Genomic DNA, 14,034 nt, shown 5'->3' on the forward strand with positions numbered 1-14,034 from the left:
GATGAAAACGGTCTCAATCCAACAAAAGACCAATTCAGAACCGATTTAAGGCATTGGATAAGGAGAAGGCCTGAAAAGTCTCTGAATAGGGTTTGAAATATAAATACAAAGGAATCACTGAGTGTGGTGGCTTACGCCTATAATCCCAACACTTTGGGAAGCTGAAGCAGGTGGATCACTCGAGGCCAGGAGTTCGAGACCAGCCTGGCTAACATGGCAAAACCCTGTCTCTACCAAAAAATAAAAAGATTAGCTAGGAGTGATGGCACGTGCCTGTAGTCCCAGCTACTGGGGAAGCTGAGGCCAGAGAATCACTTGAATCCAGGAGGCAGAGGCTGCAGTGAGCTGTGACTGCACCACTGCACTCCAGCCTGGGCGACAGAATGAGATGCTATCTCAAAAATAAATAAGTAAATTAAAATAAATAAATAAATACATACATACATACAGAGGAATTAACACAGTAAATACATATCAGATTTTGGCATAACCAGTCAGCTCTCATTTGGAAAGAAACCCAAGCATTCATGTGTACCTCCTGTTAAGTTTCATCTTACCTGTCTGTCCATCTCATGAAGTCGATATTCAATGGCCCTCTCCACATATTCCTTCCTATTGGAAAATGTGAGTGGGATACTATTTCCGCCAGGGATTATAGGAACCATTTTGCCATCAGCACTTTGGCCAACAAAAGAATCAAGAGGAATCATCTAGGAAGAGAAGAAAAAAGAATTTTTATTACATGGTAGAAATGACAGCAAAAAGTATTTTACATACAAATATGGCACAGCAATAACAAACTCACAATTTTTAAGGATAAAAACAAGGAAAACAAGACAGGTAGGACTGATCCGGCTACTTGATCAGCAGCAACGTGATCACTCAACCAGCTGTAGTTAAAAATGGGACCAAATCTCTCTGTTTCCAAACCAGGCCTGTTGAACTCTGGTGACCCCAGGCCTCCCTTTCCACTTTGGTTCTTCACGCTAACAGGCAGAAAAAAATTAAGGGGGAAGGAGCAGCTAAGGCCTGCTCTATCTATCAGAAGCTGTTTACACTGCTGGGGTTGAGCTGCTAAGGGCAGCAATGGCATAGATATGGCATGGTTCAGCCAGACAGCAAGTGGAAGACTATATCTCAATTTTACACAGAAAAATTCTAGTCTGTGCATATAGGAAGTCAACACCAGTAGAAACATAGACTGGCCAGGATTTACCTCATGGAAACTCTCCTCGGTAATCCCACTGTCTTCAATGTGAAGAATGCTGTTGAGAGTCTGCACGTAGAGCAGATCCACCTCCTCCAGGTCCTCTAAGGTGAGTGGGACACAGCACAGCTGCTTCCACACCAGAGGGGCCAAGTGAAGGTCCAGAGGCTTCTTTGTGCGAATGGCAACCCCCATTAAAATTCCTAAAAACTTAAACTGCATTAAGTGTTCATCGAGGCAGGCAGAAGGGTTAAAAAGGAACCTGCAAAATTAAAGGGAATATTTCAAACAGTATTTTTCTCATTTCTGTTAGAAATAAGTTAGCAACGACAGCTATAGCGTTAGTCTATACCTGTACTGTTCAATATGGCATCCATTAGCCACATGAGGCTAAAGTAATTAAATAAAACTAAAAATTCAGTTCTTCAGCTTCCCTAATCACATGTTGAGTTCTCAAAAGCCACATGTGGACCACACGTAGTTACTGTTTCACACAGCACATGGACTGTATTCTGAACTATTTTTAGAAGAACTATGTAAGGATCTTAAGCTACCTGCTCCAGAATGCCGTTTTCTAAAATCATTCTGTTTTTAATTTACAAGTCCATGAAACAGGATCCAAAATTCAAAATTTTGCAAATATAAAGATAATACGTAATTGCAAATACTAATTTTTGTGACTTGCTAGCATAATAAAACTTTTAAACAAATTTTGGTGTAGAAAATTCATTATGGGGAGGCCATGTGGGCCTTCAGAAACATAAATCAGGTTTCATGATCAAGTATGAGCTTCCTCTCCCCCTCTATATTATCATTGATTTGGTCTCAATAAATACCAAGTCTTGAAGGATGCGCCTGTTTCCCTTTTTTTTTGAGACGGGGTCTCGCTCTGTTGCCCAGGCCAGAGTGCAGTGGCACGATCTCAGCTCCCTGCAGCCTCCACTTCCTGGGTTCAAATCAAGTGATTCTGCTGCTTCAGCCTCCCAAGTAGCTGGGATTACAGGCATGTGCCACCATGCCCAGCTAATTTTTATATTTTTTATAGAGACGGGGTTTCACCATGTTGGCCAGGCTGGTCTTAAACTCCTGACATCAGGTGATCCACCCACCTCGGCCTCCCAAAGTGCTCGGATTATAGGCATTAGCCACTGCGCCTGGCCTGTTTCCTCATCTTTGACAAGAGAATAACAATAATATTTACTCCTTAGGGTTATAATGAGGACTGAAGGGGATAATAGGTGTAAAGCACTTAAAACAGTGCCTGGTACATAGTAAGTACTCAATAAATGTGAGCTATTATTATTATTTTAGACATATAATGAACATTGCTGACTGCATACCTGTCCCTGTTGTAACCCACTTCTGCAGTGGCATTGGGAGAGGGTATAAGAAGGTCAACAATACCAGTTTCAAGTTCCTGTAGAAGAAAGAAAAAATTTTTTGAGAAATGACAATCAAATGCATGAAGAGAACAAACCAATTACATTAAAGATCATACTAAAAAGAGCGTATTCTGAGGAATTTATAATGCCATGTTACAACTGATGATTTCATACTTCATTTTCGTGGTTTCAATTTCAAATGAGATTAGGAAATCCCCCTTATGGAAAGCACTCATGTATGAAAAACCAAAAGGAATGAGAAAGTCAATCCAGGGCAGGAGTAGTGGTTGCTATGAAAAGAGTGTAGTGATGTTTCAAATAGATTCAATAATGATAGTCAAGCATTATTTTAGTCACAGGGTTTACTGGAAAAATCCTGATACTAGGCAATGCTGGAAAGGACAGAGCTGATCTGGAAGCAAAGCTGCCAATGCAGATCTTAAAATTAGAACTGGTCTAATTTTAAGACCAGTTCTTAACATTTATTTTTCTAACTCCCCTGGAATCTGGCAGTTCTACTTTGTTCTAAAAGCACCAGAATAAATCAGAGCACATGGGTGCTCCTGGATTTGTCTGTTACATAAATGTACATATATGCCATTGCTGTTTGTTCTGCCAATATTATAACACAACAGATGGTGAGTCACTGGTAGATGCCTAAGAACTGATATTTATGTAGTAAGGTATCTTGACAAAGCATTTCAAAAACTGTTGCTCTAATTTGCCTACGTATCACTAACAGCATGACTTTATATGAGGCTCACAAATGCATCCTTGCTACATTTATGAAAACAAGCCTGGCAGAGTGATCACTGGAAACAGCAAAATGGCCACTAGCAGACTAGGTAACTCAGCAGGGGACACTGCAGGAATATACCTGGCACATCTCTGTGATGGTGTCATCAAACACTCCTCCAGCATCATCAGCCCCTTCTCCAACCAGCTTAACCTTCCACGCTCGGGAAGGCAGACGGAGGTCTGATGCATTCAGCTTAACTACTTGTCTCGCTATTTGGACAAAAATGGGCTTACACTTCCGTCCTCTTTAAAAGAAAGAGAGAAAGCAATGAAATACAACTCTTACTAATTTCCCCAAAATCACATGACATCTTCCCATCAGTGAGTGAAAAAGCTAGTTTAACAGTCAAACACTGTGCTAGGCCCACTGTAACCACACTGGGTACTAATGTAAGTACTATTACTATCTACCCTGCCTTAGAAGTGAGTAAACTAAGACTCACAGAAATTAGTAATAACATCCATCTGAAAAAATCCCACTCGTTAGTGAAACATACATACATATGCTAACCTGGTTGATATCCTCTTTACAGTTATCTGAGGTCCATAGTTTTTGCCTTGAACCATGGTTTTTCCTATGGAGCGCACCATTGGCAGAGTGTAGACTCTTGGGGCTAACAAAGGCCGAAGTTGTCCCTGTACAATGCCCCAAGTTCCAGCATTATAATGGGATGTGCTGTTCTGTAACAGAAGGTACGGGTATCAGAAATGGTATAATCTAGGCTTAAAAGAAATAACAATTTTCACTTGTAGAGCATACATTATTTTGGCTGGGTGCAGCGGCTCATGCCTGTAGTCCCAGCGCTTTGGGAGGCTATGGTGGGTGGATCACTTGAGCCCAGGAGTTCAAGACTAGCCTGGGCAACATGGCAAAACCTATCTCTACAAAAACATAAAAATTAGCTGGGCATGGTGGCATGTGCCTGTACTCCCAGCTACTTGGGAGGCTGAGGTGGGTGGATCACCTGAGTCCAAGAAGGTTGAGGCTGCAGTGAGCTGAGATCACACTACTGCACTCCAGCCTGGGCACACAGTGAGACCCTGTCTCAATATTATTTAAAAAATTGAAAAACAGAACATACATTCTTTTAAAAATGCACTTTAAGAGCATAAACTCAGGATTAGTAACTATTAGTAACCTTTAAAATTTTTTTCTGATAAAATATATAATTACTATTTTTAAAAACCTTAGAAAATACAGAGAAGGATACACACATGTATACACAAATTAAGTGATTCCAAATCCTACCACATAGAGATGCCCCATTGATAATTTCATCTATCTCCTTCCAGTTCTTTTCTGTGTGTGTATACACAACGGTTTTCACACTGTTATCATTTTGAGCTGCCTTTCTCAATTCACTTTACATTATAAACATTTCTCCCATGAATTACAGTTTGCTAACACTCTGTTTAGTGCTGCACAGGACTCTGCTGCCTGGCTATTTGTCAAATCACACACACACACACACACACGCACACACACACACGCACACACGATAGCTAGCCACTTTGTTACTAGACTAGTCCATAAAGAGACAAATCAGCAATATTTACTTTATTTCCCTGATCTCCCTTTCCCCAGGACCCAGAATGCTAATTTTTAAGAAGAGAAAAAAGTATCTGAAACTTCTCAGATTCATTTATGTAACAACCCTGACTGTGGTTCTAATAGCTTTGTGTGCTTACATTTTAAAATCATATTCTAGATTTTGCAGAAATGGCACGCTTAGTGGCTGAGTGCGGTGGCTCACACCTGTAATCTCAGCAATTTGAGAGGTGGAGGTGGGGGGATCATTTGAAGTCAGGAGTTCGAGACCAGCCTGACTAATATGCTGAAACCTCGTCTCTACTAAAAATACAAAAATTAGCCAGGCATGATGGCGCAGGCCTGTAATTCCAGCTACTCAGGAGGCCGAGGCAGGAGAGTTGCTTGAATCTGAGAGGCAGAGGTTGCAGTGAGCCGAGGTTGTGCCACTGCACTTCAACCTGGGCGACAGAGAGAGACTCCATCTCAAAAAAAGAAATGGTATGCTTAGCCATTCATACTCGATTTTTGAACAAACCAAAACACAGAAGACCACTCTGTGTCTAGCAGCATCATGACCAAAGTCTAGACTGTCCCTAACACAGCAATAAAATGGGAATAGAATTGTTATCTTATTAGCCATGAAAGCATTTTCCAAAGGCAGAGGGAAAAGCCCTGGGGCCTGGTGAGCATGTCATGGGCACTGCTTACCACGCCAGTCTGTGCCTGGCGGCTTACCACGCCAGTCTGTTACCTGGTTGTTGGGGCTAAGGTTCAGCAGTCTCCAGGACGAGTACATGAGGTCAGAGAAGTGGTAAAGCAGCCGGAGCCTGGCCCGCACCGTGTGAATGCTGACTTCTCTCAGCGCCCCGTACTGGGGGGGCAGTGTGTCAGGCAGGCCCAGCTGCAGAGGTACTGACACACCTGTCCAGAAAGCAAATGGGCACTTGTGAAGGAAACAGCATTGCTTTCATTTTCCACATTTTGAAAAATTTCAAGCATATAGAGAAGCTCATGGACACACATTCCAACCTCTATCCATCGATTCATCTTAGTTTTCTGTGTGCATTTGTGTTGGTTTTTAAAATGTCTTTATCAGGGGGTGGAGAAAAAAATAAAATAAAATGTCTTTATCATTATGGAAATGAAACCTGGTATTTTCTCTTTTCATTTCCTATTTATTTAACAATAGAACTTAGGCAGTTCCTTCACAAAAATAAGTAAATAAAGCCAAGTTTTTCCTTTCATATTTAATAATTGCCATCTTCATAATACTGCAAATGTGGGCAAGGACGAGGTAGGCAGTTCTGGAAAATGGAAATGGGAAACTTAGCAGAGCCAACTCCATATTCGCTAGGGATCTGACACAAAGTATTAATGACAGAAACATACAGGTGCATGATTCATGAAGGCTTTTACTATAAGAATAAGAGTTCTGTAAGAAGCAAAGACTACAAGGCCTGCATCCACAGCTACCCTCCCACAAAAACACAGAGTAAAAACAAGATACAAACTCCCTTGAGTTTCCTGTAAATGAAGACTGGTACAGTGCAATTCCCAGAGGTATTATGCTTGTTCCTAGTAAAAACTAACATTTACTGAATCCCTTCTATGTGCCTGGCACTATTCTAAGAGCTTTACATGAATGGGTCCACTTACTTCTATAGCTCTTTGCAGTAGGTTAGTTATTATTATCCTCATTTTACAGACAAAACACTGAGTCTCAAAGTCACTCAGATCACATGTGGAGGAGCTGGGATTCAGCCCCAGCAAGGTGGCCCCAGAGCTTGAACCTTTACCTGTCACACTGGATAACTTCTGCCCTGAAGTGGAAGTGAAATCCCTCTGAAGCCACTGAGTACCTGAAATTGTCAGTGCGTAGGCAGCTCTGCTCATTCTAGATTCCATTAATAGAAACCATTTCCTGCTTGTTTGGAATCTACCTGGAATTCCCACTTTTCTCTCTTAGATATCTAAGAAAAAAAATCCCTATGGGGAACTTTAGGACCCCCTAAGAAATAGAGGGGTTAGCAAAACCAGAAGAGAATGCTGAGCTCTTAGGCACAACTTTGCTTCAGGGAAATTCTTGTGCCTTAGACACCAGAAGATGGTAGAAAAATAAGGTTTGAGGGCCTTGTCCAATGGCTGGACACTGTGGCTCACACCTGTAATCCCAGCACTTTGGGAGGCCGAGGTGGGTGGATCACTTGAGGTCAGGAGTTCAAGACCAGCCTGGCCAATATGGCAAAACACCATCTCTACCAAAAATATGAAAATTAGTTGGGCGTGGTGGTGCATGCCTGTAATCCCAGCTACTTGGGAGGCTGAGGCAGGAGAACTGCTTGAACCTGGGAGGCAGAGATTGCAGTGAGCCGAGATTGCGCCATTACACTCCAGCCTGGGCAACAGGGTGAGACTCTGTCTCAGGAAAAAAAAAAAAAAAAAAAAAAAGAAACGCCCAAATATGAAGAAATGTGTAATAACGACAAATGTCACAACATTAAGGTAATAGCTACATCTGAAACAAATGGAAGATAGATCAAATCAGAAAGGGCCCACAGTTGGGTGTTGAGCACACAAGTATGTATTACAGTTTTATTTAAATCTTTGTGTAGCTATACAAAAATTTCACAATAAATTAAAAATAAAACAAACAACAAAAAGCTAGAAGTAGCCCACCAGTCTTGCTAAACATAAGAATAAAATGGCAGCAAGTTGACTGCTGTGCATTCGTGTTTCTAATGGTTAACTAAGGTGAGGAATTTGACAAATGGTCTCAGGGCTTTTAATCTTTATTTCTAACAGTAGGCCTTAGAAAGCTACAATTTGTCATTTCTTTTATATATTAAAAATACTGGCCAGGTGTAGTGACTCATGCCTGTAATCCCAACACTTTGGGAGGCTGAGGCAGGCAGATCACTGGAGTTCAGGAATTTGAGACCAGACTGGCCAATACGGCAAAACCCCGTTTCTACTAAAAATACAAAAATTAGCCAGGAATGGTAGTGCACGCCTGTAGTCCCAGCTACTTGGGAGGCTGAGGCAGGAGAATCACTTGAACCTGGGAGGCGGAGGTTGCAGTGAGCTGAGATCACACCACTGTACTCCAGCCTAGGTGACAGAGCGAGACTCCACCTCAAAAAAAAAAAAAGAACTTAGTTGCTGCTAAAATTATAAATTTTTGCTTGCATAAGTAATATGTATTCTCTTTTGAGGGGTGCAGAGAGGACCTGGTTCATACTGATGTCAGCAGGACAAATGCCTGCTATGAAAACACTTCCAGTGCTGGTAGCACAAATAATGCTTTGTGTGGCAGAAGGCTTGATGGTTTCACAACGATGCTGGATACAGTTTGGAACTGGCAAGCAGACAGTGCCACGGGGTACTGCTGAAAGAGAAGCTGCATGAGCATGAAGATTTCCTTCCTCACCTGGTGCTCTTGGTGGGACAGGTGGTGCTGTCCACGCAGCACTGTGGCAGCGGCCGGCCGAGATCTGCCGAACATTTTTCCCTTGCAGACCTGTTACCAGGGTTGGTTCTCGAACGTGGTTGGTGTGGCCTAGACCGAGCTGGGCATAAATCATAAATATACAGAGATTCAATTAGAAAGAGGAAAAGAGGAAGTCAATATGAAATTTTTCTAAGAAAGTGGCAGATATAAGTAAGTTAATAACTGTACCATGCATCAGCATCAATAAAATACATTCTTTTTTTTTTTTTTTTGAGATGGAGTCTTGCTCTGTCACCTAGGCTAGAGTGCAGTGGCGCAATCTCAGCTCACTGCAACCTCTGCCTCCCCGGTTCAAGCAATTTTCTGCCTCAGCCTCCCAAGTAGCTGGGATTACAGGCTCCCACCACCACACCCGGCTAATTTTTTAATTTTTAGTAGAGACGGGCATTCACCATCTTGGCCAGGCTGGTCTTGAACTCCTAACCTTGTGACCCACCTGCCTCGGCCTCCCAAAGTACTGGGATTACAGGTGTGAGCCACCACACCCAGCCCCCAATAATAAAATACATTCTGATTTTCTCTATCATAACAGTCCTCACAGTTCAGACTGCTAAAAACTAACCTGCAATAAGGACATTCCAAATCTAGCAGATGAGTCTTAATGACTAAACACATCCTTGGATTCCACTTATGGAAAGGAAATGAATTCTTGGAAAGTTAAGTAATAACAGAATGATGTATGGAGCTTTTACTTAAAACACACTGATTTCTGTGTAACGATACATAAACATATATAAAAACATATATGGAAGCAAATTCTAATCTCCAAATCTCTATACTTAGGGTCTGACTGGGAGAGCCAGTGTTTCAGCAGCTAAGCAAATCAACATCATTAGGAAGTATCATGTCAAGCTACTGCCAGGAAACTCCCAAAGGGGCCTTCAAAGTTAACTCTCCTCTCAGTAAGACTGCAACTACAATGATGAGCGGTTTCCTTGTCTGTTAATATAGGGATGAGGAAACCACAGAAGCCAAACTGAGGCTACTATGAATAATGCCAGACCTTGAACTTAAGGGTCCCTGGCACTAGGGGAAGCCGACCCAGAGAGGATTTATGGAGGAAGGGGAGGTGGCTCTGCATGTGGAGCTCAAAGTCACCATCACAGCACCTCAGACATCTCACACCAAGGTCTCGCCCTACTTCATAAATAGAGGAGGGTGAACACATCCACCTTCTGAGTCTCTCATCAATATTTCAAAGGCTCAGTTTAATCCTATAAATAATGCGGATGACAAGACTCCTGCATAAACCTAAAGATACTTTGTATACCATCATATTATAAAATATAAAAATATTATTGTTTCATTCTTTTTTCCAGATCAACTGATATTCCCAGGACCTAACCTCACATCTTGCTGTAGTAATGATGATAATGTTGACAGTAGCAAATCTTTACATACTGCAGCTTACTACATGCCAGGCACTTACAAGGTGTGAGGACACACACATATATACTCAGTTAATCCCCTTAATCACTTTGCTGTACTGCCAGAATTGTTTTAAACCATGGTATAACACTTCTTTGGCCACAGTCAAGAGAGAAAGACATAACTAGACTTACAAAATAATCAGTCCCATGGCAAAGTGATGTGCTTGGAGTATTTTAGTAGACTATGAATTTCCTAGCCTATCTCTTTCCCCAACTGAGGAACACTGTGAGATTTCTAGAATATGAGACAGCAGCAAGCAATATAAATATTTACCTGCCCTTCTGAATTGCTCCCCCAGGCATACACATCTCCATTTGAGGCCAAAGCAAGTGTGTGTTCAGCTCCAACTGCCACATCTTCAATGATCATTCCAGCCAGGACAGGGATTTGCTGCGGTCGATTGTGATTGCGAGCACGCCCCTCTGGCAAGCCTATCAGGCGATCTGAAAAAACAAAATAAAAACATGTGGAAATGTTATGCACCACACACCACAGTGCTTTTATATTTTCTGATCAGTCATTTAGCTTCTTATGGTGGAATGGCAACGACACATAAAACTCAACTGAGGCTAAAACTGCTATTCCGGAAAGGTACACCAGGTTCTGAATAAATAAAAAGTGTGAAGCTGTTTCTCTGCAAAACATCACAGGCTCTTTATTCATAAAAATTTTTTTTAAAAGTTATATCTAAAATTGGTAACTTGTTTCAAAATAAGAGGCTTCTCCAATATCCACATCTTTGAAAAGACAGGGTTTGACTGACACAGTTCAGGCTCTCAAGTTTCTTAAGTTCTTTTTTGAGACAAGGTCTCACTCTGTTGCCCAGACTGGAGTACACTGCAGTGGTGCGATCTTGGCTCACTGTAGCCTCAACCTCACCTCAGTCTCCTGAGTAGCTCGGACCACAGGCACATGCCACCATGCCTGGGTAATTCTAAGTTTCTTATATTCTAAAATGAGAGATCATTCAACTTGTCCTCTAACTTCCAACCAACCTCTGCCCTTACCTTGCCAAACTTCTAGAGGGTGCTAGCCAGCTCCTGATGCACAAAGCCTGCTAGGTCCATTTGGCTTGCCTACCTTCTGAGGCCTAACTTCCACTCTCTCCACTGCACTGAAATTCTACTCTCAAAAGCCATGAGTCAGCTCCTAATTGCCTACTGCAGTGGCTTCTTTTCAGGCTCCAGCCCATGGGAACATCATGCAAACTTCTAATAATGTGGTCTCAGCTTTTCCTGCCTCTCAGAGACTGTACTGTGAGGTTACTGGCTCACCAGTAACCTCTTCCCACTCCTTTCAAAGCCAGCTCTCCTAATTCTTCTTTTTAATCTTTGTTGTTGTTTTTTTTTTGAGATGAAGTTTCACTCTTGTTGCCCAGGCTGGAGTGCAATGGCACAATTTCAGCTCACTGCAACCTCTGCCTTCTGGCTTCAAGCAATTCTCCCTGCCTCAGCCTCCCGAGTAGCTGGGATTATAGGCGCCTGCCATCATGCTCAGCTAATTTTTGTATTTTTAGTAGAGACAGCGTTTCGCCATGTTGGCCAGGCTGGTCTCGAACTCTTGACCTTAGGTGATCCACCCGCCTCGGCCTCCTAAAGTGCTGGGATTACAGGTGTGAACCATGGCACCCGGCCCTCGCAAGTCTTATTCCTGTGCCCACCTGCCCTTTACATCAAATGCCCCAGAGCTCTATTTTCTTCTTTTCTCATTCTATATTCTCATTCTGGGTTTTTTAGATGATACGAATAAGGATTTAACTACTACCATTATGCAGCTAATGTCCTAAACCTACATCTCCATAATCAATCCTTCTGGAGTTCAGTTCCAGATCTAAATTCTCAATAGCCTAAGTGGACATTTCCCCACATTTATTTAGGGCAAATGGGTCCATTCAACATAACTAAAACTAAGCTCCTTACCCTTCCCCACAAAACAGCTCATGTCCTCAGTCAGAGACATCGATGTTCTCCCACAACTAGAAACTTCAGTCATGGTTTAATTCCTCTTCCTCACACCTGTCTCACATATCCCTCAAAAACGACCCTTGCCAAGAATCTCAGTCCCACTATGAATGCCAGGCTTATGAACCGACTCAAGATTTGAACCCAGAGTGCCTATGAATTCCTCCAGTTCCTAAGATCTGCAGCCCCAATCCCTAGAAGGGATGAAGAATGAGGCAGGACACAGAGGAACTCTGGTGGTCAAGGCAGTATTTGTGGCAGCATGTCAAGGGCAGTAGAAAAGAAGAGGGGACGGCCCTTGGCAGGGACTCTTCTAGCAAGAGTGCAGGCTCTGGCATAAGGGGTCTTAATGGGGAGGGGAGTCTGTCTTTATAATAAAGTACATGAAAGAGGAGTGGAAAATTATCTAGTGAAAGAAGGTCATAGTGACTACTCACCACCTAGAACAAAAAAAGGACTCAATTTAGAACACATTCTGTAACACTGGAAGGCCAATGTTTATAACGATGTGTACCCAAGCAAATAAGCTGAAAAATGTCTTACCTTGACCAAAGGTATACACATGACCATCTTTGGTCAAAGCAACGGAAAACTGAGTTCCACAAGCAACCTTTTTTATTCCAATTCCACAAAGGACATCAATTTTCTGCAAAACAAAAGTGTAAGGCACACAACTTTAAGAAGAAGAAAAAAAATCACTCTTGAATTTGCCGAATGGCATGTATCAAGAACTATCTTCCAACAAAAATACTAATTGTCACTTACCTATTCGACCCAAATCCAAACCTGAAATGTTATTTTCTCCTACTGCTCTGCAAACTAACTGAATTTGGGGGAGGGAGTGTGCAGAGGCAGGGGCAGTTTGACTAAAGTCTCCAGGGCCTTATGTGAAGTAGAAGCAGCAGTCCTCTGGGTAATAGAGACCACAGGGAATTCCAGGACCTTTTAAAGAACACTAGAAGGGCCAGGCGCGGTGGCTCAAGCCTGTAATCCCAGCACTTTGGGAGGCCAAGTCAGGCGGATCACAAGGTCAGGAGATCGAGACCATCCTGGCTAACATGGTGAAACCCCGTCTCTACTAAAAAATACAAAAAACTAGCCGGGCGAGGTGGCGGGAGCCTGTAGTCCCAGCTACTCGGGAGGCTGAGGCAGGAGAAAGGTGTAAACCCGGGAGGCGGAGCTTGCAGTGAGCTGAGATCCGGTCACTGCACTCCAGCCTGGGCGACAGAGTGAGACTCCGTCTCAAAAAAAAAAAGAAAAAAAAAAAAGAACACTAGAAGACCATTTTAGTTTAACATTTTAGCTTTCATGGGTGACAATAACTGCTGTATATGGTCTCCAGAGTGGGTTTTCCTGCCTCTCTGCATACCTAACTGAATATTCACTAGACAGCTATCAGGATGTCACAGACTATAAATGGTGGTGAATCCGAATATAAGCTGAAGCTTTGTAAACCACACTGCTTGTGAAATGTGTCAGGAAAACCCACATAAAACAATCATATAGAAAGTCTTCTGTGGAGTCAAGAAATCTTCTATAGTGTGAATAACAGCTTCTAATTTCTTTCTTTATGGACTCAAATTTCCTTTGTATTGTTTTTTAAAAGGAGATGTGTACCTGTGTAATTCAGTGGTAATAATAAGCAAAAATGGCAGCTGCATGCAGAGGGTTACAAAGGATTACTCATAGTTCCTTCCATGACACCCTGGAGATATGTTTCTAATTATTTCTTCTCTACATCAGAGGTCCTACAGTGTGAAACCCGTTTAGGGAGACAGAAGCTTATCCTTGCAGAATTTTAAATCCAGTTTATCTGGATTAATAGCTTATTTAAAATCAAGACCTAGCAGGTGGGCATTCAAGAATGCACAACAGAAGCTTCTAAACTTCATTATGAATTACCAAAAGTACTAAAGGTAAATTATTTCCAAATAAAAATAACTACTGACACAGATGAAAACTATTTATGTTGTCTGAAAACCTAGATTCAAGGCAGTACTGACCTGAGGTGAAGATTTTGCAGTGGAATTTCCTAAGCCTAGTTTTCCATAGTCTCCATCTCCGAAAGCCCACACCATGGAACCATCTGCTGACACTGCCAAAGTGTGGTTTAATCCACAGGCCACCTGAGGAAATAACAGTACTCAGTAAGGCAAATCACAAGACCTGAAACACACTCCCCCGTTTCTGGGACCCTTTTTCTCTACTTCAGTGAC

The 14,034-nt window shown here is 42.2% G+C and overlaps 1 protein-coding gene across 2 annotated transcripts in view; it reads right to left on the reverse strand.

Moving 5' to 3' along the window:
* HERC1 (HECT and RLD domain containing E3 ubiquitin protein ligase family member 1) overlaps positions 1 to 14,034 on the reverse strand; it is a 219,080-nt gene that overhangs the window by 6,589 nt on the left and 198,457 nt on the right. For both annotated transcript variants that reach the window (XM_073012219.1, XM_008016333.3), the window contains exons 67-76: positions 13,822 to 13,944; positions 12,362 to 12,464; positions 10,131 to 10,300; positions 8,346 to 8,484; positions 5,670 to 5,839; positions 3,899 to 4,068; positions 3,467 to 3,632; positions 2,548 to 2,624; positions 1,217 to 1,469; positions 558 to 710 (exon numbers count right to left, since the gene is read on the reverse strand). In XM_073012219.1, coding sequence (XP_072868320.1) covers positions 558 to 710; positions 1,217 to 1,469; positions 2,548 to 2,624; positions 3,467 to 3,632; positions 3,899 to 4,068; positions 5,670 to 5,839; positions 8,346 to 8,484; positions 10,131 to 10,300; positions 12,362 to 12,464; positions 13,822 to 13,944 — 1,524 coding nt within the window. The remainder of the gene's footprint in view (positions 1 to 557; positions 711 to 1,216; positions 1,470 to 2,547; positions 2,625 to 3,466; positions 3,633 to 3,898; positions 4,069 to 5,669; positions 5,840 to 8,345; positions 8,485 to 10,130; positions 10,301 to 12,361; positions 12,465 to 13,821; positions 13,945 to 14,034) is intronic.

This window comes from Chlorocebus sabaeus, chromosome 26 (genome assembly GCF_047675955.1).
Source record: "Chlorocebus sabaeus isolate Y175 chromosome 26, mChlSab1.0.hap1, whole genome shotgun sequence".
In the NCBI taxonomy this organism is placed as follows: domain Eukaryota; kingdom Metazoa; phylum Chordata; class Mammalia; order Primates; family Cercopithecidae; genus Chlorocebus; species Chlorocebus sabaeus.